We start from the raw sequence: 24,180 nt of genomic DNA, 5'->3' as shown, positions 1-24,180 counted from the left end.
TATATCGACCTGGAAAAGGGCATAGAAACTATCAAGAAGACTCAAGAGGATATGAAGAATACCATTTCTAAATTGAAGAACACAAGAGAAGGAATCAAAGGCAGGCTAGATGAAGCCAAGGATCGAATCAGTAAGATGGAGAATAAGGTAGAAAAAATCTCCCAGAAAGAGCAAGAAATGGAAAAGCGACTCAGAAAGAATGAAGAGGCATTTAGGGAAATGCAGGACAACCTGAAATGCAATAATATCCGTATAATAGGGATACCAGAAGGAAAAGAAGAGGAGCAAGGAATAGAGAACCTCCTCGAAAAAGTAATGATGGAAAACTTCCCCAATTTGAGAAGAGAACAGGTCTCATGGGTCCAGGAAGCACAGAGGGCCCCATTCAAGAAGAACCCTATGAGGCCCCTTCCAAGACACATCATCATTAAAATGGCAAATATCAAAGACAAAGAAAGAATCCTAACGGCAGCAAGGGAGAAGGAGATAGTAACATGCAAGGGAGCCTCGATACGGCCAGCAGCTGACTTCTGAACAGAAATACTACAAGCCAGAAGGGAATGGCAACAAATACTCCAAGTAATGAAAAGCAAAGGCCTACAACCAAGGCTGCTCTACCTAACAAGGCTCTCAATTAAAACAGAAAGGGAAATAAGGAGTTTCCTAGACAAAAGAAGTCTAAAAGAATACCTCTCTACCAAACAAGCACTACAAGATGTGCTAAAGGCAGTGGTTTAAGAATATGAAGGAAAAGAGTGAGAAAGAGAAAAACACAAGTACAAAGAGAAAAAAGAAATGACTAAGTTTCTATCAATATTAACTCTCAATGTAAAAAAAAAAAAAATGCCCCAATCAAAAGACACAGGATAGCTGAATGGTTAAGAAAACATGACCCACACATATGCTCCCTACAAGAGACCCACCTCAGAACGAAAGACCTACACAGATTGAAAGTAAAGGGATGGACAAAAATACCCCAAGAGAATGGGCAAGAGAAGAAAGCAGGGGTAGTGATACTTAAATCAAACAAAATAGATTTCAAAACAAAGGCCATAAAAAGAGACCCAGAGGGACACTTTAAAATACTTAAAGAAATAATCCATCAAGAAGACTTAAACATTATAAATCTATATGCACTCAGCATAGGAGCACTCAAATATATAAGGAAAATCTTGAACGACTTCAAAAAAGATATAGACAGCAACACACTTACAGTACGGGATTTTAACACCCCACTGTCAAAAATGGACAGATCTTCCAAACAAAACATCAATAAGGATATTGTGGAGCTCAATGACGCACTGAATCAAATAGACTTAACTGATATATATAGAACCTTGCATCCCAAAGAAGCAAAATACACATTCTTTTAAAATGTGCATGGAACTTTTTCAAAGATAGACCACATGATAGGACACAAAACAAGCCACAGCAACTTCAGGAAAATTGAAGCAATACCAAACTTTTTCTCAGACCACAAGGGCTTGAAACTGGAAATCAACCTCAAAGAGAAACCTCAAAATCTTGCAAACTCATGGAGACTGAACAGTAGACTATTAAACAATAAATGGGTCAATAATGAGATAAGAGAAGAAATCAAAAAGTTTCCGGAAACAAATGAAAATGAACAGACAACAGTCCAAAACATACGGGACACAGCAAAGGCAGCCCTAAGAGGGAAAGTTCATAACAATACAGGCTTACCTAAAAAAGATAGAAACATTTCAAATAAAAGACCTAACACTACAACTTCAAGAACTGGAGAAACAGTAACAAATAAATCCCAGAGCAAGGAGAAGGAAGGAAATAATCATGATCAGAGGAGAACTGAATGACATAGAGACTAAACGAACAGTTCAAAGGATCAACCAATCCAGGAGCTGGTTCTTTGAAAAGATAAATAAAATTGACAAGCCTTTAAGCAGACTCATTTTGAAAAAAAGGGAAAGGACCCAAAGAAATAATAACAGAAATGAAAGAGAAGAAATAACAACTGATACCGCAGATATACAAAGGATTATAAGAAACTACTATGAACAATTATATGCCAAGAAATGTGAAAACCTTGATGAAATGGACAAATTTTTAGAAAAGTATAATCTTCCAACACTGAAGGAGGAAGAAAGAGAAAGCTTGAGCAGACTGATAACAGCTGGGTAAATTGAGGCAGTAATCAAGAAACTCCGGCACACAAAAGCCCTGGGCTGGACAGTTTCACAGGAAAATTTTTCAAAACATTTAAGGAAAGGCTAACCCCTGTCCTTCTCAGACTATTCCAAAAAATCCAAGAGGAGGGATGATTCCCAGACTCTTTTTATGAGGCCAGCATCACCCTAATCCCAAAACCAGATAAAAACTCTACAAAGAAAGAAAACTACAGGCCAATTTCACTGATGAACATAGATGCTAAAATCCTCAACAAAATATTGGAAAACCGCAAGCAGCAATACATTCGAAAGATTATCCACCATTATCAAGTGGGATTCATCCCAGGGATGCTGGGATGGTTTAATATACACAAGTCAATAAATGTAATACATCACATAAATAAAAGACAAGACAAAAATGACATGATCATCTCGATAGACGCAGAAAAAGCATTTGATAAGGTACAGCACCCATTTATGATCAAAACACTCAGCAAAATGGGAATAAATGAGGCATTCCTCAATGTAATAAAGGCCATGTATGAAAAACCTACAGCCAACATCATACTCAACAGGCAAAAACTAAAAGCTTTCTTACTAAGATCGGGAACACGACAAGGATGTCTGCTCTCACCACTTCGGTACAACATAGTATTCGAAGTCCTAGCCACAGCAGTCAGACAAGAAAAAGAAATAAAAGGCATCCAAATAGGAAAAGAGGAAGTAAAGCTATCATTGTTTGCAGATGACATGATAGTGTACATAGAAAACCCTGTAGACTCCACCAAAAAACTACTCAACCTAATAAGTGAATTTGGCAAAACAGCAGGATACAAAGTCAATATTCAGAAATCAAAGGCATTTTTGTATACCAGGAATGAAATAGAAGGAGAATAAATCAGAAAAAAAAAAATACCATTCGATATAGCAACAAGAAAAATAAAGTACCTAGGAATAAATTTAACCAAAGACGTAAAAGACCTGTACGCAGAAAACTATAGAACATCGAAGAAAGAAATTAAGGAAGACACAAATAAATGGAAGCATAAACCGTCCTCATGGATTGGAAGAATTAATATCATCAAAATGTCCATACTACCCAAAGCAATTTATAGATACAACGCAATCCCTATTAAAATAAAAATGACATATTTCACAGAAATATAACAGACATTTCAAAAATTTATATGGAACCATAAACAATCCTGAATAACTGCAGAAATTTTGAGAAAGAAAAACAAAGTAGGAGGGATCACAATACCGGACATCAAACTATATTACAGAGCTACTATACTCAAAACAATCTGGTATTGGCACAAGAACAGACCCATAGACCAGTGGAACAGAATAGAAAGCCCAGAAATAAGCCGAGGTCTCTACGGGCAACTAATATTTGACAAAGGGGACAGAAGCATAAAGTGGAGCAATAATAGCCTCTTCAACAAATGGTGTTGGGAGAGCTGGATGGCTACATGCAAAAAATTGAAATTGCATCATCAGCTGACACCATACACAAAAATAAACTCAAGATGGATAAAAGACTTAAATGTAAGTCGCAACACCATCAAAGTCCTCGAGGAGAACATTGGCAGGAAACTCTCAGATATCCCACGCAGCAATTTTTTCACCGATATGTCTCCTAAAGCAAGGGACATAAAGGAAAGAATAAACAAGTGGGACCTCATCAAAATAAGAAGCTTCTGCACGGCGAAAGAAAACATCAGCAAAATGAAAAGGGAGTCAACCCTATAGGAAAATATATTCGCTAATGATACATCAGATAGAGGTTTGATCTCCAAGATATATAAAGTACTCACATGACTCCACTCCAAGAAAACAAATGATCCAATCAAAAAAATGGGCAAAGGACCTGGGAAGGCAGACCCTTTTCCAAGGAAGAGATACAGAGGGCCCAGAGACATTTGAAAGGATGCTCGGCATCACTAGCCATCAGAGAAATGCAGATTAAAACCACCATGAGGTACCACCTCACACTGGTCAGAACGGCCATCATAAACAGATCAACAAACAACAGGTGCTGGCGAGGCTGTGCAGAAAAGGCAACCCTAGTCCACTGTTGGTGGGAATGCAGACTGGTGCAGCCATTGTGGAAAGCAGTGTGGAATTTCCTCAAAAAGCTGAAAATGGAACTGCCTTTTGATCCAGTGATTCCCCTGCTGGGACTATACCCTAAGAATCCCAAAATGCCAATTCAAAAGAACCTATGCACCCCAATGTTCATAGCAGCACAATTTACAATACCCAAGTGTTGGAAGCAGCCTAAATGCCCAACAGTAGATGATTGGATCAAAAAATGATGGTACATATACACAATGGAATACTATGCAGCAGAAAGAAAAAAAGACCTACTACCCTTCGTGACAGCATGGCTGGAACTCGAGAGCGTCATGCTAAGTGAAATAAGCCAGGGGGTGAAAGACAAATACCATATGATCTCACCTATAAGCGGAACCTAACCAACAAAACAAAGATGCAAGGAAAATAGACCAGCAACACTGGAAAAAGAAAAAAAAAAAGAAACCAACAGAGACAAGAGGGAAAGAGGGAGGGGTGGGCGGCGGAAAAGGAACGGAAGGGGAAAGTCAAGGAACATATAGCAAGGACTCATGGACAAAGCCAAAATGAGCAAAGATTGAGGGGGGAGGGAAATGGAGGGGGAAAGGTGGAAAGAAATGTATTTGGAAAAATAAATTAATTTAAAAAATAAAATATTAAATGTATTAGGACTTGAAAAATCAAAAAAGATCAATTTAAGAAGCAGAAGCAAAAAAGAAGAGTCTCACAAATAATGGGAAGACAAAGAAACAACCCCCAGTCTAAGGGCAAGGAGCAATCCACAGAAAGAGAAATAAATGAAATAGATGCAACTAAACTATCAGATATTGAGTTCAAAACAACAGTTGTAAGGAAGCTCAATGAGCTCAGTGAGCTCAGAGAGAATTACAAAAACTACAGGGAAACTACAAGGAACTTACTGCACTATATCAGCATGAAAAAGGACATAGAAACTATCAATAAGAGACAAGAGGAGATGAAGAATACAACTTCTGAATTGAAGAACACAAGAGAAGGAATCAAAAACAGTCTAGATGAAGCAGAGGAACAAATCAGCGAGCTGGATGATAATGTAAAAAGAAGCTTCCAGAAAGAGCAAGAAAATGAAAAAAGACTCAAAAAGAATGAAGAGGCATTTAGGGAAATGCAGGAGAAACTGAAACGTAATAATATCCATATAATAGGAATACCAGAGGAGAAGATGAGGAACAAAGGATAGAAAACCTGTGAAAAAGTCATGATGGAAAACTTCCCTAAAATGAGGAGAGAAAATGTCACGCAAGTCCAGGAAACACAGAGGGTCCCATTCAAGAGGAACCCAATGAGGCCCACTCCAAGACACATCATCATTAAAATGGCAAATATCAGACACAGAAAGAATCCTAAAGGCAGCAAGGGAGAAAGATATAGTAACATTTACAGTAGCCCCGATATGGCCAACAGCTGACTTCTGAACAGAAACACTACAAGCCAAAAAGGAATGGCAAGAAATATTCCAAGTCATGAAAAGCAAAGGTCTGCAACCAAGTCTGCTCTACCCAGTAAGGCTTTCAATTAAAATGGAAGGCAAAGTACTGAGTTTCCCGGACAAAAGAAGGTTAAAGAAATACACCTCCACCAAACCAGCATTGAAAAGTATGCTAAAGGGACTGCTTTAAGGAAATGAAAAAAAAGAGTCTACGAATACCCAGTTCCTTTCACAGTCATCAATACTTGATATGCCAATATTTTCAATACTTATTAATCTGATTTTGACAATGATGTGTGATTTTAATTTTTCACTTATTTGTTGAAACTAAAATTTTTTTTGTATATTTCTTTCCTAGTTCTACTATTTTTTAAAAAGCTTTAAGTGACCTTTTGGTATTCTTTATCCATTTTTTGATTAAATGTTTGTAGAATATTTTTCCCTAAAAAGAAAAATGAAAACAAAAACAAAAAAACTATTAACTCTTTTTTAGATGTGCTGCAAATACTTTCCTATTCTATTACTTGTTCTTTCACTTTCTTTACATGAATATTGCTCTATAGTCTTAAATGTTCAATATAGTCATATTGTTAATATTTTACTTTATTGCTTCTGTGTTTGAATATGTTACTTCAGGTAAGAAAAATATTATTTTGTATTTTCTCCTAAAACTCCTTAGGTTTTACATATTTAGTTTTAACTCACCTGAATATTTTTATTATGTGTGATATAGGGCTCTATATTTGTTTCATTTCAAGTAATAGTGGCCCATGCACCATATTTGTTGAATAAGCCTTATCTTACCCATTGATTTGAAATATCAGTTTAATCATATATTACATTGTTAGACACACACACACACAGTTTGTTTCTAGAATGCTCATTTTATTTCATTTATCTACTTGATTATTTCTGTGCTGGTATCATGTTGTTTTAGTTGCTAAGACTTTATAATGGATTTAAATTTTTTAATATTTTATAATGGATCTTGACATTTAAAAAAATAAGAAAATAAAATCAATCTGCATTTAAAAGGAGAGAAAGAAAGAAAAAGAAGGAAGGAAAGAAAGAAAAAGAAGAAAGAAAGAGAAAAAGAAAGAAAGAGGGAAGGAAGGAAGGAAGGAGGAAGGAAGGAAGGAAGGAAGGAGGAAGGAAGGAAGGAAGGAAGGAAGGAAGGAAGGAAGGAAGGAAGGAAGGAAGGAAGGACTCCTACTTTTTGAGACAACATGGCTGGAACTGGAGAATATTATGCTAAGTGAAATAAGCCAGTTGGTGAAAGACAAATGTCATATGATCTCACCTATAAGTGGAATCTATTCAACAAAAACTAATGAACAAAATAAGCCACAGGCAAGGAAACACGGAGCAGACTGAAAGTGACCAGAGGGGATGGGGAAAGAGGACCATGGTGGAAAGAAGGAGAAAGGACTAGACAAAAATCATGTATGAATGACCCATGGACATGGACAACAGAGTGGGAGTTGACTGTGGGAGAGGGGGACAGGGTGGGATGTGTGGAGGAGGGCAGAGGGGGAAAAAATGAGACAACTGTAATAGAATAAACATGATTTTAAAATGAAAAAAGAAAAATTCACTTATTTTTATAAATTTGGGAAGATATTAATTTAAAATATAAAAAGAAAATATAGGTGATTTATTCATTCTTTTATTTTACATTTGCTTAATTAACATTAACTTAACATACTGGACTTGAGCATAGTGGTCCATGCCCCCCAGCTCCCACTACCCATTTCATGAAAGATACGGTATTTGAAAGAACAGTGAGAGGTGAGAGCGTACTGGGAAAACATTTAAAAAATGAAAGTGCGGTTCTCCTCTTCAAGGATGTTGAAATGTGAATGTCCCTACACCAGCCTAGGAAGGGATGGACTGAGAATTCGAGAGGTGGGTCAGGAGTGCTGTGGCTATTTTGGCATCCATAGGCCTCTTCACTTCTCACTGATGCTAGAAAGTATTATTACAGAGTTTGATGTAGTGGAGAGTGCTGAATTGCTGCTAAGAGAATTTGGTTCCTGCCATTAGCTGGCTGTGTGACCTTAGACAATGTGTCTTCTCCTATTTGTGCCTCAGTTTCTAAATCTTCAAGTTTACTTCCAGTTCTAATATTTTATTGCGTGCTGCCCATTTAAGCAACAGAAGCCTCTATTTTTTTAAGTCTGGTCCTTAACCTGTCAGGAAGTAATGGTGGCAAAGTGAGGATCTCAGGCACCTTAAATGTTGAAAACCTGTGTCACATGTAAGCTCTCTCTCTCTCTCCCTCTCTCTCTCAAGTCAACAGATCAGTGTAAAATCATGGGGCTGTCTTTCGGTCAACATGGAGGTGTAGGTAAACATCCTTGCCTCTGTGCATAACTTCAGCAAACATTACCACCAGACTACAAAACAAGTATCACCCAGAATTGTAAGAAATACGAGCTGTATGGGAGAATTTAACAAAGCCACATTCATTCAGATGGGTAGAAGGGGCAGAGATGTGGAGACACGTGGAGAGGTGCAGAGGTAGAGAGGCGTGAAGAGGCAAGGAGAAACAGAACAAGTAGTCCCACATCCATATGTGGTAGATAAAAATCAGGAGGGACACCTCAAGAGCAGGGATGTCATCCCCACACCAGCCAACCCAGCCAAGGGTTCTAGTGCCAGGAAGACAAGTCCCCATAACTTCTAGCTTAAAAACCAGTGGGGGTTGGGACAGCAGAAGGAACTGAAGGGCCCACAAAGGATTTAGGACTTATGCAGACTCATTCCCTCTGAGATTCAGCACCAGGGCAACAGCTGGAAGGACATCAAAGTGGCGTAAGGGAAGAAATTAAAGTGACTGGCAACAGGGCGAGTGCCAGGAGATAGCTTCCTCTCAGGCAAAACTCCATAAGCTAGGCAGTGGCATTGGCCCCTCTCTGAGCCCTCCCACATGCAGAGCAACAGAGCTGTGGCACCAGTAGCTTTGCCCCAGCGATTATCTAAGGTTCCGCCCTATACAATTAACAGGTGCACTTTTCTACAATAGGCCATGCTACTAAGAAAGGGAGTCAAAGCAGCTCTACCCAACACATAGAAACAAACACAGGGAGGCTGCCAAAATGAGGAGACAAAGAAATATGACCCAAATGAAAGTACAGAACAAAACTCCAGAAAAAGAACTAAACAAAATGGAGATAAGCAACCTATCAGATGCAGAGTTCAACACACTGGTTATCAGGATGCTCAAGGAATTTATTGGGTACTTCAAAAACATAAAAAAAGATCCAGGCAGGAATGAAGGTTACATTACATGAAATAAAGAAAAACCTACAGTACACCAATAGGGGTGGAGATGAAGACAAGAATCAAATCAACTATTTGGAAGATAAGGAAGAAAAAAAGCATTCAGTCAGAACAGCAAGTTGAAAAAAAAATTTAAAAAAAAGACTAAGGAGCCTCTGGAACATCTCCAAATTTACCAACATCTGAGTCATAGGAGTGCCAGAAGGAGAAGAGGAAGAGCAAGAGCAGAAAACTGAAAATCTTGAGTAAGTCTCTTAAACCTCTCTGAGTCTGTATTTCTTCATGAGAAAATAAGGGAGTATTAATATCTACTTTCCAGAGTATGATGCGTGTGAAGACTAAATGAGGAATCATGAACACTTCACCCAGTGTCTGTTTAGAGTGACATTTAGTAAATAGTATTTGCCTACCCCCCGCCCCACTACCACACACTGGCTTTGAAACTTGGTGCACAGAATTTCATTAATCATAACCCTTGTTTGGGTATGCAGATTTATCATTGATCTATGCACAACCTGCTTTTTAAATTCAACCAGTGTTTTAGTTATTTATTTTTGATAACAGAAGAAGGACCACCACCACTTAGCAAAGGGCAGGCTCCTGACATGGTCTACAGCTGCTGACGTGGCCCTCATTCCAAGTCCTTTTCCCCCACCCATGTTCTTTATTCCCGTGTTTTCCTTTTGTGTTTTAGATTATGTTTCTCTAAAAGATCCATACACATGATAAATTGATTACTTTTATTTTACAGAAAGGACACTGTTTATGTAATGTTTGGATCTTTAGGGAATCACTTTTTCCACTTAATACCAGATTGCCAAGACTGTTCACGATGTGTCACAGCAGTACGTTTGCTTTTGCTTCTGTGGCCATCTCGTCCCACACCACATTTACCCACCTCCTTGGCTGTAAATGGACCTTGGGGTGGTTCCCAGGGTTTTACCACCCAGCCGATGCTGCATGCCCAACTTTGACATATCTCCTGTTCTTAATGTGCAAGTCCTACTTCCAGAAGTGGAATTGCTGGGTACATAATTGTTCAGCTCTGTTAGACAAGGTCAGGCTGTTTTCTGAAGTGCTTGGCCACTGCAAGAGCTCTGTACTCATTAGACAGAGGACTAATGCACATGCAGAAAAGCCCACATCCTTCACACAATGCAATCACATTATCAGCTACACAGGAATTGAATGTCCTGACACTTAGAAGGTGAGGGGATTGCCCTTGTCCCAAAGCTCATCAGTGCAAGAGACAGGTGTGTCTATCTCTAGAATATATTTTGTTGCTTTATTTTTGTCTTCTTTGGCAGTGTAATAAATATTACATCCTATGTTCCCAATTATTTTTCTTCCTGTGGGTTGGAAACAACCTCCTGCCTATGGAAGGAGACAGTGTTGAAAATAAAGGCTTAACTTCAGGTAGGTCTCTGCCACCCAGGGAGGTGTCCCAAGTACCCGGCCTCGTCTCCATTGCAAATAGGGACAAGCTCTGTTCTTGCATGCCAAGTGCTTGATGTGGGGTGGGGCGGGACGGGAGGCGGGGTGCGGGGCGGGGGGGGGGGGGGGGGGGGCGCTCTTCATCCTCCCTGCTGGGCATTCGGGGTGACTTTTCTTTGCTTTTCAGGAGCTGACTGGCAGGCATTGTCAGAGATCCCCACCCAGGAGCCCTTCTCCAAGATTCTGATCTGGCTGCAGTCAGCCATGGAAAACTTGCCTCTACTAAACACGGTGCATGGCAGGGGCCAGAAATGTGCTCTCTCAGGAGCCCTAGGACACCACCCCAGAGAGTAGGAGGCCCAGCATGCACCAGCCCCCACCATCATCACTGTGAAATAAATCAGACAGAGAAAGACAAATATAATGTGATATCTGATGATGAGTGCCCCCTTCAGCCTAACCTACTTCCAGAACTTAAACAGAAAGTGGCTCTGTGCCGAGCCAAGTAGTCTGGCCCAGTGGGCCTCAGAGACCAGGACCAACCAGCTCCCTAGTGTGGTGCTCACTTGCTCCTCTAATAAGATAGAATCAGATGCTCTTCCAGGATGCCTCGTTAATTCTGATGGGACACTCAACCTTTTGGTGCAAGGAAGGACGCTCCAACAAACTGAGCACCCATCCCGGCCACAAAGAGGGGTTTTTGAAATGTAGGTTCTAGGGCAAACATCCCTAAAGCTTTACATTCTTTAAGTCTTGGGAAAAGCCTCTCCCCCGTGCATTTTAGCAAGCACCCCTGGGGATTCTCCTAGTGAAAAGCACTCACACTGCAGCCAGCTTCAGTGAAGACGCCCTAGGGCGGTCACTACTGAGACAGGGCGGGATTGGGCCCCCAGGCTGCTGCAGGGTAATCGAACACTTTCAAAGAAACAATCCCTTTACTTGCTTTTCCCACTAAGAGAAATACGTGTTTATTTCTGTAGAATTGATTCCAAAAGGAGAATTGTGTCAAGAGAAATCAGCTTTCTAATTTTGACAGTACTGACCAAAAAGTTCATTGAAATGTATCCCTCTTTGCACGCCTCACAATATGTGGAAGAGTTTTTTCATCACACTTTCCCTTACACAGGTAAATCTTTTAACTGTTTGCCAGGTAATAGTAGAAAAATGGGATCCCATCGTTGCTTATATTTGTATTGCCCGAAAAATAGCCAAGAACGAGGTTGAGTTTTTTATTCATTTATTTGTTAAAAAAAAATATTTATACTTCACTGTGATTTGCCTGATTATACGCATTGGGATAAAACCTTCGTGAGCCTCTGCTCCCTCTTTATAAAATGGTAATTCATGACCCGAGGGTGCCGGCCCCTCCTGCGCACCTCCTCCTCCTGCGTCACAGCTTCCCCTCACCCCAGCACCACACTTCCATCGACCCGGGCTCTCGCCGCCCAGCCCGCCCTCCTGCCTCTGCCCCACTGGACGGATTGTTACACTCAAGTTTCCGCAAAGCCCTGGGCACGCCGTCTTTCCTTCGTGTCTTGTCGCCCCCAAGTGGCCAGTCTGACTGTTAGTCTCAGCCGGGTCTTTGAGCCAATTTCTGGCGCTGCTTCCAGTTGCTCAGGAGCCAGATTCCCCAACCCGGCCTGAGCCCCGGTCTGAGCCCCCAGCCCAGTGAATCGTAGTCGCAGCCCTACAGCTTTGATCTCTAAAGCCTCCGGCCACGCTGCGCCAGGAAACCCGCCCCGTCACTAGGATCATGAATCGCAGGCTACCTATTGACCATCAATTTAGGGTTAAAGTACTGGAAGAAAGAAGGAATTCCCAGCAATCTCCCGCCTCTCCTCTACGTAAGCCCCAAACCCCTCAGTATAACAAAGGACATTTCTAGATTACTTTAATAGTAACTGTACCTCATACTAGCATAACACGTTCCCACATATAATCAAATGCCAGCCTTGTCATATGCATATTCCACGTCTACATTTTTGCAGAACATTAGGTGTCATATTGAGTATTTAAGTTGCATATAATCGCATTTTACTATGAAATTGTTTTTCTTTCCTTCTTCACCTTTTGTTCCTTTCCACCCCTTGAGTGTCCAACAGTAACAGCCAGAGATTTTTTTCTATATCTTTCCCCATCGTACAATCATAGATTTGCATATATGCACATATTTGTATATCTTTAAACCACAGTTCTGTCATTTAATTCTCACGATACTTCTTGCTAATTATGCCTATTTTAGAGTTGAGGAAATTGAGGTTATGATTTAATTTTAAACTTCTATTGAGTACTTACAACTTACCAGCTCCAGTACTAAACATTACATATCTTATCCCTCAATCTTCACGAGTTATTTGCAGTTGAGAAAACATTACAGAGCTCAAAGAAAGTTGTAAACAAGTAAACAGTAATGCAGCAGGCTGAAATTGCAAACCCAGGTGCTCTCCTTACCTGTCTGTCCCTTCTAATAAGCCCTCTGGATTGAAGGGAATTCCAAGAAGTGAAAATTGTTATGCAAATAGCATGGTGGAACGGTAAGTGGATTATTACAAGTGTACTGTTATGTATGCTACTGTAGTTATTTTAATTGCGTTGTTGCCTCACAGGTAAAACAGCAATGAAAATATCTGAATTGCAGAGGTCTTAGTAGAATTGAGACCACGTTGAATCCTTCTAGACAATAAAGCAGGATACAAAGATGAGATTAATTAAAATATTGTAAATGCAGTTTATCGGTTTCCTTTTTCACTTTATTAATTTACATTCATTAATCCCTGAAGTCGTGCATCTGTTGAAAGAAGTGAAACGACTAAGACGCCTGATGAAGGTAATCGGCTTCCTCATGCCCCTCCCCCAACTCCACTCTCCCAAGGCAACAGTATGGGGTTTGGTGAGGATACTTTTTTCCCCTCCCTAATAGGTTTTCAATTTTTAATTTTTCTCCATAATATTCAGCTGTCAGTACTTTCAGCTACACATTTAAATATCTAATATGAATATATGTCCTACTTACACTGTTATTCAGTGTCCACAAATATCTAGACTTACAAATATTATGTGACTCCATGTAGAATATTACTTACAACATTTTCCAGAATACTGACTTTGAATAAAAACTGGAGCATCTGGGGTTTAAAAACATTTTTCCAATTTCTCAGTTACTTTCAAGAGATCATTGATGGAGACTGAGTTTAAAGTAAAAAAATGCTAACTTTTGTAAATTTCAATAAAAAAGAGAATGCTGTCCACAGATTTAAGTAAATACTGTTCAAGGCAAATGTAATAATTAAGTCGCTTAACACTGACACTGAACTTTCTTTTAAACCACAGGAGCTTCTATGGTAGCAGTTGCAGCACAGAACCTTGGCAAACAGAGGGTAAGACTCTGAGACCATGGTGCAGCCGAAAGACAGAAAAGTGAACTGAGCCAATATATATTGTCAATGAGTAAATCATATCTGAAAATCAACTTTCAGAAGAATATTAACAGTGAACTACCACAGCTATAGTAAATCTTTTCCTTTGTGAATGGAAATCAGCAAGATAATATTATACCAGTAGTAGGAAAAAAAATGAATTATTTACATTGTAAGAGGTTTTTCCTGTGGGGGGTATGTGTGCATGTGTACGTATGTATGTATGTATTAAAGCTTATGAAATTGAAAATATGAAATAAAATGGCTTTATATTAAGGTTTCATGATTACAGAAAAAAATTAAGAGAAAAATATTTTCCTTGAGGGAAAAATATCTTCCAAAACTGGTTTAAAAAGCACTATGAAACTGTGCTGTCAGGTGCCACACCAGAGGTTTGGAATGCTTTTTTAAATGTAGCATAACAAAAGGCATTTCACGGCACAATTTCATGGAAAATATTATCTGGTCTAGAATCACAGAGAAACAATTCAAAACTTTTAATTGTTTATAATACACAAATTTTTCTGGATAGCAGCAGCTCCTCCTGTACATGCTCTTTACAAAAAAAAAAAAAAAAAATGAAACAGAAGCAATGGAGGAAAAAATGGAGAATAAAGAATAGCAGCATTAAATAGAAAAACAAATACATAAATACATTAAATAAGGCTTAAAACAAGGAAACTGTGCTGCGTCAACCTTCCATTATACTGAATAAAGTGCACCGCTTAAAAATGCTCACTTCCCCCATGTTGAGAACAGGAATCCACTTACTGGTATTTTTGATATTAAAAAAAAGGACATTTGGTGTTGTAGCCCTAATAGCTCTCTTCCAGCACTTTTTTAATGATTCAGATGTATTTGTGGGAATATTTATTTACATAATTTTGCTTAAAACATTTCTTTCTACACAAAACTAAATTTAAAAGTTCTCTAACATTGTCAATGAGAGTAATAGGTGTGGATACTTGTAAATGATCTATGCCCATGCAAATATATCATTTAAACAGATAGATAAGGTGACTCACTTGGTTGCACTCTTACTAGTCAAGCTCCTCTGCAACTTGCAGATTTGTCATTTAGCTGCTTAGTAGACATTTAATAACTTCACGTATGCTGCCGGCTCATTTGCATAATGTCCATTGTATAAATGCACCTTCATATACTCAGTTATTACCCTGAGTATTTCTTCAAAGATTCTTTATACCCTTCTCGGTATCAAACCTTCTCAAATGTTCTCTGGGCAGCTTTGTGACCTTTCTGAGGAGTGAAAATTCTGTCAGGCTCCTCCCAGAGGCACCCAAGCTCTATGCCAGCACTGGGCATTGTTTCCAATCCCCTTCCCAGCCTTATTCTCCCTGCCACTGTTTCTCGGGGTTCCCTTCAGAGGCTCACATCATTTCAGATGGCAGCATGTGGGGAGCCATGCACTGCAGCAGCTCCTGAAGAAATCCTTCAAAACTTCACACTAAAGGGCACTAAGAGAGGGTACACCTCTGGGGTTTAGGGGACCAGCATATATTTTGTCACTGGTCAAGGATGTCTTCTGGCTCCCATTGATGTGGCTCAAGGCCGTCTGACCTCTTGCTGGATACGGGCCTCTGCCTGGTTCTCTGTCCCGGTTCCTTTCTCCAGTTAACCCTCTTGCCATGGTGATCTTAAAATCCCCAGTCCTTCCTCAGCTCAGAAACTTTCAATGACTTTCCATTTTTTCTGGAGTAAAACCTCAACTTTATAGCACAGTTTTGTGAATATCACCATTTTCAAGGAAACACCTGTCCTCAAGCCATACCCTCCTTCTTCTGGATTCTGTCAAGTTCAAGCAGCGGAAACCCAGGAGCTATCTCCCTGTCCTTCACCTATATTGGGTCACCTCCAGTGTCCTGGCCTTTCTGCCTCAAAAATAATTCTCAAATTGATCTATTTCTCTCTTCTCACACTATTGAGAATGTTTTTTCTCATTCTTCTCCTTCCCCCAAGCCTTGTTAGATGTAGTTCCTGTGCCCTCCCCCACTCTTTTCTGAGCACCAGAGGACCAGAGGGGAGCTGCTCTGCTGCTCCAAAAGGGCGCTGGGTGAGGGATTAAGGTTGCTAGGACTGCTAGGGGTACTGAGCACAATGCTCCCATGTTTATTGTTTTAATTCTTTGTCCACTCGAGAAATTTAAAGAGAGTTTATGGCAAAAACACTATGGAACTTGGTGGTTGAATTTGTCCGTATCTCATGTTTAGGTCAGTCACCTGTAGACATACTTGTCATGTTGTTTTCATTTTTGGAGGAGGAGAATACCTTTGCAGGTGGAAGAGTTGTTATTTTTTTTATTTCATCCCTAGGCTACTTATGTGGGAAAAGGTGACAAGCCCCCTCGAGGCAGCTACTGTAGTTGCAGGGGTAGAATCTGGGCAGGGGAAGTCTCTTTAAACTCTCCTTGTAAATGTAGTTGTGGACAGAGAGGATATCCCCAGCAGCAGGCCAGAAAATATCCAGTTTCTGTTCAGCCCTTGAATTTATCAGGAATAAGACTGAGGGATGACTCTATTGCCAGTGGTTGGACTGGAAGCTTGCTCTATCTCCACTTCTTTGGAGAAATACAATAGCTTTTTGTGTACATGCATCCAAAGTATCAAGGAGAAACTATGGAAAAAGAAAAGCAACTGAACATAAATTTCTGCTTTTCAGTCTGCTATGAAGAGGCAAGTGGAAAAATAGGTAGCTAATTTTCAGAATTTTTTTTGGTCTTCCTGAACTGTAGACCAGTACTAGTATCAGTGTTTTTGCCTCCCTGAAAGGTGGAACCTGGAAACTAGATGTGCATGTGCTTTCTCTCTTGGCACAGTGTCCACAAGTATGCAAGTTCTCCCAGAATCCCTGTGATGCAGTCACAGCTAGAGGTGGGGGTGTAATGCACTCCAGTGGGAGAGGAAAGTATGGGGCAGCACCAGACAGAGCTATGTGGGTGCTAAGTGTTCCAGCCCAGTTCTCCTCTCACTTAAAAGTTCCTCCCTTTAGAAAACTTTCAGGATTTGAGATTTCTATAGGTTTTTAGTGTTGGAATTGTTCAACTACCTTTTCTCCTTAACCTTTGCAAAATATTGCAGTGACTGGTACGTTCCTCATTCGGCTATTTCCTGCAGCTATGTCAGAGTCACGTTATGCTCTCCAAATTCAATTCCACAAATATGTAATCCAGTACCAGACTTAGTGCTGGGCATTGCTGGAATTACAGAAGTTGTGCCCCTACCGCTGCAACCTTAACTATTAAAGAAGCTAACTTACATCAGAGTTACAGTAACATGACAACAGTTAAGTGTTGTTAAGTACAATACAAAGAGTTAAAAGGAGGGGCAAGGGTGAAGGGAGGGGCTCAGAAAGATGCCAGAAAAACAACTTAAGGAAGAGTTGGGTTTGGAGTCAGGAGAAAGGGCTGTGGGTGGGAAAAGGAGACTGTGATTGCTAATGTAGAAGACCTGCTGGCCCAGGGCCTTAATTTCCATTCCTGCTCTCCTACTGTGGCCAGCAAAGGCACAGGCAAAATTACAATGAAGGCAGGCCTGATTATATCATGAACAACATGTACAATCCTTAGACAACTTGGTACAGGGAATAGACAAAACCCTGACCAGGAATCACAACACCCACGTTTGGCTCCAATTCTATTATCGCTGGCTTCGTGATCTAGGGCAAATACCTGCACTTTTCTGGACCTCACTTCACTACAGGTAGTATGGCTACCCTAACACGTGCCAAGGCCAGCTCTCACAGTATCTGTGAGGGTCAAAAGGACTGTAGCTGGGACTGCAGTAGTGAAGAGGAAAAGAGTTCAAGGAGCATCAACTGACACAGGCTGACCAAGAGGTGAAGATGGAAAAGGGCGTCGCTGGCGTCGCTCAGTGGATGAAGCACCAGCCCGCAAACTGAAAGGTTGCCAGTTTGATTCCCAGTCAGGGCACAAGCCTGATTGCAGGCCAGGTCCCCAGTTGTGGGTGTTACAAGAGGCAACCAATCACACATCAAATGTTTCTCGTCCTCTCTTTCTCCCCCCCTTTCCCCTTCTCTATAAATAAGTAAGTCAATAAATAAGGAAAAATGAGAAGGTGGAGACAGGCTGGCCAGTAGCCAAGCAGAACCTGGGGAGAAAGACAATGTTCACACTGCACTAAGAGGTAAGGGTCTGGTTAGAGAGCATCAGTATCTGTGATATGATTTTCTGTCTGCAAACAAATTACAAACTGCTCGTAATTTTATGGGACAGACATTATCTGTCTGTAAGATGGAAGTAACCATGCACTTTGACTCTTAAAGGCTGTATCTAGCTAGTTTGCACATTTTCAGCCCAGCATGCCATGTGCCTCCATATGGTACACATCAGACACACTGTAATATCACCATAATTAGCAATGCCATAGTCCTTTTCTCTGAGGTCTCCCTTTAGGGCAGGGTCCTCTTAATGTTCCCAGTCCCTGGCACAAACTAGATGCTGAGCAAATGTCCCCAGATTAGGAACCCAGTGAATTTTGAAAAGCACTCGGCCTTGGTCTAATCTCTGGAAAATAACAGAGAAGATACTTGTTTGGAATGGATTAGAAATTAGTTTCTCTGAGGGTCGGGTTATGACGCTTCTTAGACCTATGATGCTATTATGTAAATTTGAAAACATACCATTTTGGGGCTAATTCCTTCAAATAAGAGTCAACCATAAATAATTAATAAAAGTTTTATTAAATCATTTAGACTTGAAAGAAGTCACAATAATGAACACACTTAAAGTGCGTTCTATATACCACCAACCCAAATGGATTGAGTTCAGAATTTTTATAAATAAAAAATAAACATATTCACAATGAAAAATAAAAACATGCTAGCAAATTAGATGATTAAACTGTTATCTATAATCAGTTTTCAGAAAGTAACAATCTAAAGAATTACATATTAGACACTTAAGATTTTATTAAATTTAAAAAAGTCCATAATTAAAGAAGTTAGCTGTATGTAATATGTGATTCATTTCTTACTATGGCCTTTCTTTCCATCCCCAAATCAGAACTCTAGACCAATTTACATAAAAAGCCTCATTCTGTTTTTTGGACATGAAGTACAAAAAGCTCTTACACTCCTCCTAGAATCATCTAAGGAATATAGCTATTTAATGCTATAAATGCGACTAAAAACTAGCTATGGCCATAAACCATTGTACAATTTGTGCTACTTGTCTGCCAAACTAGTGCAGATTCCCAACTTACCCACCAGGGACAAAAATGGAGTCAGCTTCCACTGGAAATCAGTTTCAAAATCACCAGTATCTCTAGAAAGCATATTTCTAGAATAATGTAGTTACCATATGCAGAGATTTTTATTATTCTGTACTATAAAAATATCTCTTTATTAAATTTAGGGATTGCTTCCACCTTCCTAGGCAAGAGGTGAGCACTATAAAGCTTGGCCAGACGGTTTCAAGAGACCAACAAAGAAAAAAGACCACATGTGATTCAGTGCTAGTTCTCTCCTTGAGTATAGCAAAAATCACGAGTTGGCTCAAATTAGGTTACGCTCCAAAATTCACTTTAAATTTGACTTAGAAAAGTAGTCCAAAAAACAAAACAAAACAAAACAAAAAAAAAAAACAAAAACAAAAAACTGAATGAAAAAGAAAATTCTCAAGTCCACAGTTTTGGAAAGTCACATTCCCAAGAGGTGGACTATTCTGTGTCACCTGTCAGGAGTATGGGCACAACGTAAGACTAACTGCTTGGCAAAGGGCTACTGGGAGTTGCTAGACGGTCTTGAATGTTTTTGTTCCTGATGAACTCATGGAGCGAGACCTCTGCCTGAGCACTGTTTTTCCTGAAAACTCCAAGTCTTCAAAAATAGCATTTTCAATGATGTCTGTAGCTTCAGGCCGGTCCATGGGGGAAGGAGAGAGCATGTCTTTAACCACTGTATACTGAAATACAAAAATTGTTTTGTGACAAAAGGGCCAGGTTTACACCAATAAACAGTCCCCTACTTAAGAGTGAGCAAAATTTTTCTGTATATATATTAAGTTTGCAAGCCAGTTTCTGATGCAACTTTTCTACTCTAACACTGAAATACAAAACAGCCACAGATCACATGCAAACAATGGGCATGGCTGTGTCCCAAAGCTTTATTACAAAACTAGGCAGCAGGCTGGATTTGGCCTGTGGGTCATAGCTTGCCAACTCCTGCTCCAAGTAAATATGGGCCATTTGTGGGTAACTGCTTGTTATCTAACATATAATAAAAGGCCTTAAATCATATCCTTGAAACTCAGACATAATCTGACTTTAAAAACAAATTCATCTCATTACTGTATGTGAATGTACAGTCACAATAAAATTTCAAGTAATATATCATCATGCCAGAGAATACCTAACACCATTAAAAAAAAAATTGAACCCTTATTAATGTAACATATTCTTATGAGCCACCTTGAGAACTGATTCATTAAATTTGGAAAATATATAAAATAATTTTTAGTAAAATATATTTTATTTAGGTTAGTGTATTCTATATTATTTTAAAATTCATTTTAATGCAATCCTTTATTATAATACTGAAAAATAAATTTAAACTTCAATTTGTGATAATAGTGTAATTTACTTCAACTTAATTATTTAAGAAAATTCAAAATTTGTCACTGTATATATTTTTAAATGTTTGTGGATGAAACATCTTCTAAATAAACAAAAGTTGCAAAGGAAATTTCAAAGGTTCACCACACATAATTTTCATTATTCAAGACCATCTAAATATTCCCTCTCTACTCTTCTGAACAATTTATTGTTGCACTCACAGTGGTATAACCCAACACACATTATCAATGGAAATTTGTTCCCTCCATTCCCCAAAAGGAGCCAGTTTTTAAGATTTCTCCCAAATTCACTCAGATAAAGCAATTAATGGCATGATCATAATAGCAGTTCTGTCCCTGCAGAGGTATACTGGCCCTGGGAGGTACACAGGGAGCTCAGCCTGTGGAAGGGAAAGGTGGCTACAATTCACGTACAGGATGCCATGCGGCATGGGAACACAGAACACCAGGCCCAAGGCCCAGGGCTGAGTTTCAGTCTTCGATTTCAACAAGTGTGTGCTCTTGGGATCAGGCCCCTTTCCTCTCTAGGCCTTTGGCTTCTTCATCAGTAAAATGGGGAAACTGGTGAACTGACTGCTAAGGACCCTTTAAGTTCTAAATGATTCTAGAGAAAATAGAAGATGAGAATTATACAAACCTCATGAGGATATTTCTGAGTAAACAGTGATGGAAATCTGAGATTTCTTACATCGGATAATACCTAAAAAGAAAGAAAAGTGTTACTTACCTTTGAATCTATTTTGTCAGATCTATTTAAACATAAAAATATTTTTGATAACTTTAAAAGAGTTACTAAGGAGAAAGGGTGAATATTAAACAGATGGGAAACCTATAAATAGCTTTTCCTGATGATAATCTATACATAAGTACTGTGAAGTCGTCAAAATCTAGAAAATAGTTCAGATATAATTATGCTTGAATTATGCATATGATAGCAACACCTGGATTTTAACCGAAAACACACTGATCCATATCAAAAAATTCAGTCATTTATGAACACACACTTATGTCCTTAAGTGGATAAGCTTTTCTATTAGTTTCTAATCTCTTAGCATTTGATAGAAAGAGCTTTACTCTTTATTTTTTTGGTGGGGGGAGGGCAGAAAACCAAATCAATTATGCAAAACACAATGTATAAAACTAAGCTTTTGAAAGTTCTCTGGGAAATTTTCATATAAATTATTACTCTCTTTATGTTCTAGCTTCCTTATCTGCAAAATAAAGATAATAGGGCCCACCCTGTAAGACTGCTTTGAGAATTAAATGAGGTAATTTCAGTATTTCATTTAGGAAAGTACCCAATACTTCTTTTGTAATGATGTCAAAAACCAGTTTTTAGAAATGAAATAAAGCAAGTAAGTCTTTACATTTCTTAGGCAATAAGCTGAAAAAAGGGAGTGGGGAGAGGTAGAAGAGGGAAAGTAATAGGAATGGTAATGAAAGGAGACTTAACTTGAGATGGTGAACACACAATACAATATACAGATGAGGTAGTATAGAATTATACACCCGAAATCTATATAGTTTTATTAACCAATGTCATCCCAATAAATTCAATCAAAATAAAAAATGTAAATTAAAAAGAAAAAAATAATCTGGAGTGTACGTTAAAAAAAAAAGTAAGAACTAGGTTGGCATGTTAAGCCCTGCTACAGGAAAACAGAAACTTAACTAGAAGAATCTATGCTACAGGACCTAGAAGGGAGGGTTTCATTTGCTAATAGGAAGGTCATACCAAACTGAGTGCAGATAAATGCCTGAATCTGAACTCACTAAATTAATTTTTAATCATAACATTTTAAAACAAAGGTTTTTATTTTGAAACTTAAAATTGAAACAAGACCGTGACCATAATTCAATGGGGGGAATGGAAAGTCATTTCAACAAAAAGCATAGCATACAGGAGAAGGCTGACAAATTGAACTTCAAAATTAAAATCTGCTGAGCTTTGAAAGACACAATTAAAAAAAATAAAATGGCAAGCCATAAACTAAAAGAAAGTAGTCACACTACAGCTGTCTGGCAAAGGACTTGAAAAGCTGGTCTAGGTCATTTTTCATCAGAGACATGCAAACGCAAACCAGATTATGATTCCATTATGCCTGTACTAGAATGGATAAAATTGTGAAGACTGAGCAAGTGTTGGCAAGGAGTGAAAAAACCAGAACTCTCATGCACTGATGGTGGGAATGCAAAATGGGACTTCCTTTTAAAGTTAAACCACTTACTGCATAGCTTATCTATCCTACCCAGGTAAGTACCCACGACAAATGAAAACACTGAGTGTCTACAAAACAGCTTGTTCACAAATACCCACAGCATCTTTATTCATAAATGTTTCTCAATAGGTAAATGGATACATGAACTGTGACACACATACAACTGGAATATTAGAAATAAAAAGGAAGAAACCAGAAACCACTGATACATTGAGTAACATGAATGAGTCTCAAAAACTTTTTGGTGAATCAAAGGCAGCAGACACAAAAGAATGTGTGTCTTGAAAGATTCCATTTATGTGGAGCTTTAGAAAAGATAAAGCCTGGGATGGTGGTATGGGATTGACTGGGAAGGAGCAAAGGAAGCTTTCTCGAATGATAGAAATGTTCTATATTTTGAATGTATAGTGATGGTTACATGGGTATATAAACTTGGCAAGACTCATCAAACTGTATACCTAAAGTGCATGTACTTTATTGTATATAAATTGTATCTCAATAAAACTGATTTTAAAAAGGGCCTTGCTCAAATCATTGAATGATCTGTTTTACATTCATTACAAGAATTTCAGAGAGATTCTAGCTAAACATGGCAGATTTTCTACTACATTTTCAGTAAACATTTGCACTAAAACAACTGCAAAAGAATGTGAAATGCATAAATAAGTCTGTAAGAATGAGTGTACTGGAAGAAAAGTGAAATTTTTGGAAGACAGGAAGTGGATAGAAGCATAGCAATTACCTTAACAGAAGAGAGGAAGGTAAGCTGGGCCACCTGCAGGGATAATGCAGGCGAACAGGGAGTGGACTAGCTGTGCAGGACCTGCAGATGGTGGGGGAGGCAGAGGAAGATGGCAGGAAAACTATCTGAAAGTACATATAGAGACTGATACATCTCCATATAAACATACAAGGTTTATTTTCCCGAGAAACTGAACCAAAGAAGTCCAGACTCAGTGTCACTCAATAGAAAGGAAAGGTGTATGTTGGGGTGGGCATGAAACAGTAGGATGAAGCTCTGTACGCATCCTCACCCATCAACACTCTTTCTTAGGAGAATGAAAGCCACTTCTCTGGAGAAAATCATTCTAGAGTAAATAAAGGTCCATAGATGCTGACATGTGGGGAGCTCTCTACCATACCCCTAGATAAGAACTGAATTGTAGCCCTTACAGTGAAGTCCTTCCAGTCTCCATTTTAGAGCCCTATTCTTAAATATGAACAGCTAAGGATTGTTAACATGAGAAAAAAATATTATTAAAAACCCCAGAGTTAGGGTTTAGGGTAGGGAGGAAAGTGAGACTATAAAGGGGTAGTAGAAGGGAACTTTTTGTGGTGACAGAACAGTTCTGTGTCTAGACTATAGTGGCGGTTATACAAATCTATATGTGAAATAAAATAACATGGAATTATATACACACACTGTAACAAGGTCAAATTCCTGGCTCTGATATTGTACTGTAAGTATGGAAGATGTAAGCACTAGGAAAAATTGGGTGAAGGGTACACTGAATCTCTGTATTATCTCTGC

General features: G+C 39.0%; 1 protein-coding gene across 1 annotated transcript in view; it reads right to left on the bottom strand.

Moving 5' to 3' along the window:
• Window positions 1-18,584: 18,584 nt before the first annotated feature.
• Window positions 18,585-24,180, bottom strand: part of EIF2AK3 (eukaryotic translation initiation factor 2 alpha kinase 3) — an 86,355-nt gene continuing 80,759 nt past the window's right edge. Inside the window, 3 exon segments of the mRNA XM_054591994.1 lie at window positions 18,585-19,610; window positions 19,612-19,761; window positions 21,068-21,130. Of these exon segments, the coding sequence (XP_054447969.1) occupies window positions 19,578-19,610; window positions 19,612-19,761; window positions 21,068-21,130 (246 nt within the window). The 3' untranslated portion in view covers window positions 18,585-19,577.

The sequence above is a fragment of the Pteronotus mesoamericanus genome, unplaced genomic scaffold (assembly GCF_021234165.1).
Source record: "Pteronotus mesoamericanus isolate MK-2021 breed Mesoamerican mustached bat unplaced genomic scaffold, CSHL_Meso_final scaffold_31, whole genome shotgun sequence".
In the NCBI taxonomy this organism is placed as follows: Eukaryota; Metazoa; Chordata; class Mammalia; order Chiroptera; family Mormoopidae; genus Pteronotus; species Pteronotus mesoamericanus.
This window is presented reverse-complemented; position numbering and strand designations above follow the sequence as displayed.